A 2,967-nucleotide genomic window follows, 5' to 3' on the forward strand; every position below is an offset into this window, starting at 1 on the left:
TTAGACTGAGTGGAATGAACCAACCTGTTAAGGATCCACAGACCACTGTCCAGAAAAGGAGGGTGAGGTGATTCATGGTTGCCACGGTTTCTGGGGTGTTGAGTGACAGCTCTGAGTCCTGCAGTGTTGAACTCAGAGGACTTTAAACCCTCTCAGAACCCCAGTTTCAGCTGAGCATGCAAAGCTTCCTCTATATGGAAATGACCTGTTTCCACTCATCAGACGGGGGTGAGAGTGACTGCAGACGTTCTGGGGGGACCGCTGTATCTCTTCTACACACACCATTGGAATACAAATTCAGATTTAATGGAAACTATTGGAATTTAAAATGCATAACATTTTATCTGGTTGAAGCCAATCCTGGTTTGTATGAAATCCTTTAACTTTGTATTTGTTTGAAATAAATTGTCGTTACATTATTACCTGAACCAAGAATAATAGATAAAAACATATTGTTCTGTACATAATAAATGCTTGAATATAACATTGGCTTGAAGGTTTTTTATGAAGTCAAATTAATAGACATGTTTTAAAACAATAAACCTTTTGTAAAAGAGCCTTTAAAAATGTTCTGACAATAAATGAATGATGAATGTATTTCATTAAATTACTATACATTCATAAAATTACTATATATTTATTATAATATTTCCAATGAATCAAATATTGACTAGTTCATCCATTTTAGTGAAAAGCCAGTGTTTGTGTGTCAGTGAGATGAGTCTTTAGTGTGCGGGAGGTTTTTGTACAGCCTCTTAATGAGTTTGTATCACTGTGGTACACTTTTGGTGGAGGCACCAAACTCATCGTTGACTGTAAGTACAAGGACACTTTTCTTTGCCTGGCATATTTAACTTTCTCTAAATATAATTAAGGGTGATAATCTTGTGTTTTGGAATTTTCTATATTTTTAATTTCTTGTCGTTTTTTTAAAGATAAGCTGAGGACAAAGTGTAAATATATTGTGGTACAGAGTTCTGACTTTTAAAATACACTGCATATGTTAGATATGTTCTACAATATAATGTATTTCATGAAAGACCTCATTATTGCTGTGGCATTATTCATTTATTGAATTGGCAAATCAGTCATATTTAAGTTTGAAGAAATTCACACTTGTCGATTAATGTTAACCCAATAAAAAGCTAAATTTTGAAGTTCAATCATTTAAAATATAATCATGTTACCGTTTGAATGGAGAGATTTAAACATAATGGTTTCCTTCCTCTTTAATGTCACCAACTACTGGTGAACAGGAAGCCGTCCCTTCCCTCTGTGCTCCTATGAGGCTGATGTTAACTGAGCCTGTTGTCCACTCCTCTCTCTCTCTTCCAGTGGGAGTGGTGCAGCCCACGCTGAGCGTCCTCCCTCCCTCCAGAGTGGAGCTGGAGCAGGGCAGTGCTACACTAGTGTGTGTGGCCAGTGGGGGCTTCCCCTCAGACTGGAAGCTTGGCTGGAAGGTGGGGGGCAGCAGCAGGTCTGGAGGGGTGACCGATAGCCTGGGGGTCCTGGGGAAAGATGGCCACTACAGCTGGAGCAGCACCTTGAACCTCCCTGCAGACCGGTGGAGGAAGGCGGGCTCAGTGAGCTGTGAGGCCAGTAAGAATGGCCAGACGCAGCCTGTCACTCAAACCCTGAATCCTGACCAGTGTTCAGAGTAGAGAGGCTCCAGCATGGAGGTACTGGAGGATCCAGATCTCCTCTGACACGTCTGCTTTATGTCTCTCTGTCTCAGGTGGCACCGCAGCTTTAGATGATTTACATTAATATAACATGTCTTTGATTCATTAACATCTCAGATTTGTACCCGTTGCTTGTGTTGGTCACATGTTGAACATTAAATAAAGATGTAAAGAACACATTTTTTCTTGTCATCATTTACTATAGTTTATCTTCTGTATTTTCGAATTAATGTGGCTTAATGAGCATATAAAACCTCTGCCATCTTCATCAAACAAATTTCCCCACGAGGGGAGGCTATGATTATCTCTAAATGAGCAAAGTGTTGGTTGTGTCGATGTTGTAAATTGTGTTCAGTGTATTCAGTGGACCAGTGTCAGTCATAGAGCCATGGCTGCTGAAATGACCCATGTGTGTCAGACTGACTTTCTGTCACTTCATATAATAGTAGTTCAGAGAGATGTCCAGGTTTCTGCAGATACAATCTCAGAAACATCGAAAATGACGTCCCAAAATAAATTCAGTATCCCTCACCAAGACGTAGGAACCCTAGTATGCTGAGTGGGGGAAACAGTTGCATAATCATAATGTCTGTCTATGAGTCAAAGACCAAACCGACAATGCTAAAAGATGTGTCTCTTTTAACGTATTCTGTGAGCAGTGAGCTGTAGCTATTCAAATGATGTCCAGTTTTAGCAGATGTGCACCTGTGTCTCTTGAGTGACTGAAAGTCAGAGTAAATGTAGGGCTGAGACTTTCAGAAGAGTCTCTGGAGAATCCAGTGAAAGCAGTATGTGTGCATGTCGCCATACCTGCTCAATGGCGCCCTCTATTGTCATACCAACGTCATAACAATAAAGACGGATTCCATGAACTCCAATCTGTTCACCTCTTTAGCAATAATTTAAATATTCCTGAGTAGTTTGGTTTTGTGTCATCTGGATTGACCCATGGTTCATAGATTAATCAGATCAATCCATTTTAAATCTCCTTATTTCATGTGCTCTCTGACTGGACAGCCAAAAGACACCGGGGAGGTGTGGGGACAATGGGGTTTGGATCGTATTCATAAGCGTTCTACTCATGAATACCGGTTTACTGTTGGGTATGCTAACCCTGGTCAGAGTCTGGTTTATTATTTATGTATTTGTTAGGCTTTGGCTCTGGACTCTGGATCATCCATCCCCCCCCTCTCCTCTCTATCTGGTGTTGGGGGGTGTGGAGTCTGTGTGGTCGATGGCTGGTTGAAGCAGCCTCTCCAGGCCTGAGTCAGGCTGATTGGACTCT

General features: G+C 41.2%; 1 gene segment (V, D, J or C); it reads left to right on the forward strand.

The window, feature by feature from the left end:
• Window positions 1-781: 781 nt before the first annotated feature.
• Window positions 782-1,861, forward strand: LOC115543493 (immunoglobulin kappa constant-like; the record flags this gene model as incomplete). The annotated part of the segment is given in 2 exon segments: window positions 782-815; window positions 1,336-1,861. Coding segments are annotated over 2 exon segments (360 nt in total), but the record flags the coding sequence as incomplete, so codon positions are not given.
• Between the last annotated feature and the right edge of the window lie 1,106 nt (window positions 1,862-2,967).

The sequence above is a fragment of the Gadus morhua genome, chromosome 5 (assembly GCF_902167405.1).
Source record: "Gadus morhua chromosome 5, gadMor3.0, whole genome shotgun sequence".
Classification (NCBI taxonomy): domain Eukaryota; kingdom Metazoa; phylum Chordata; class Actinopteri; order Gadiformes; family Gadidae; genus Gadus; species Gadus morhua.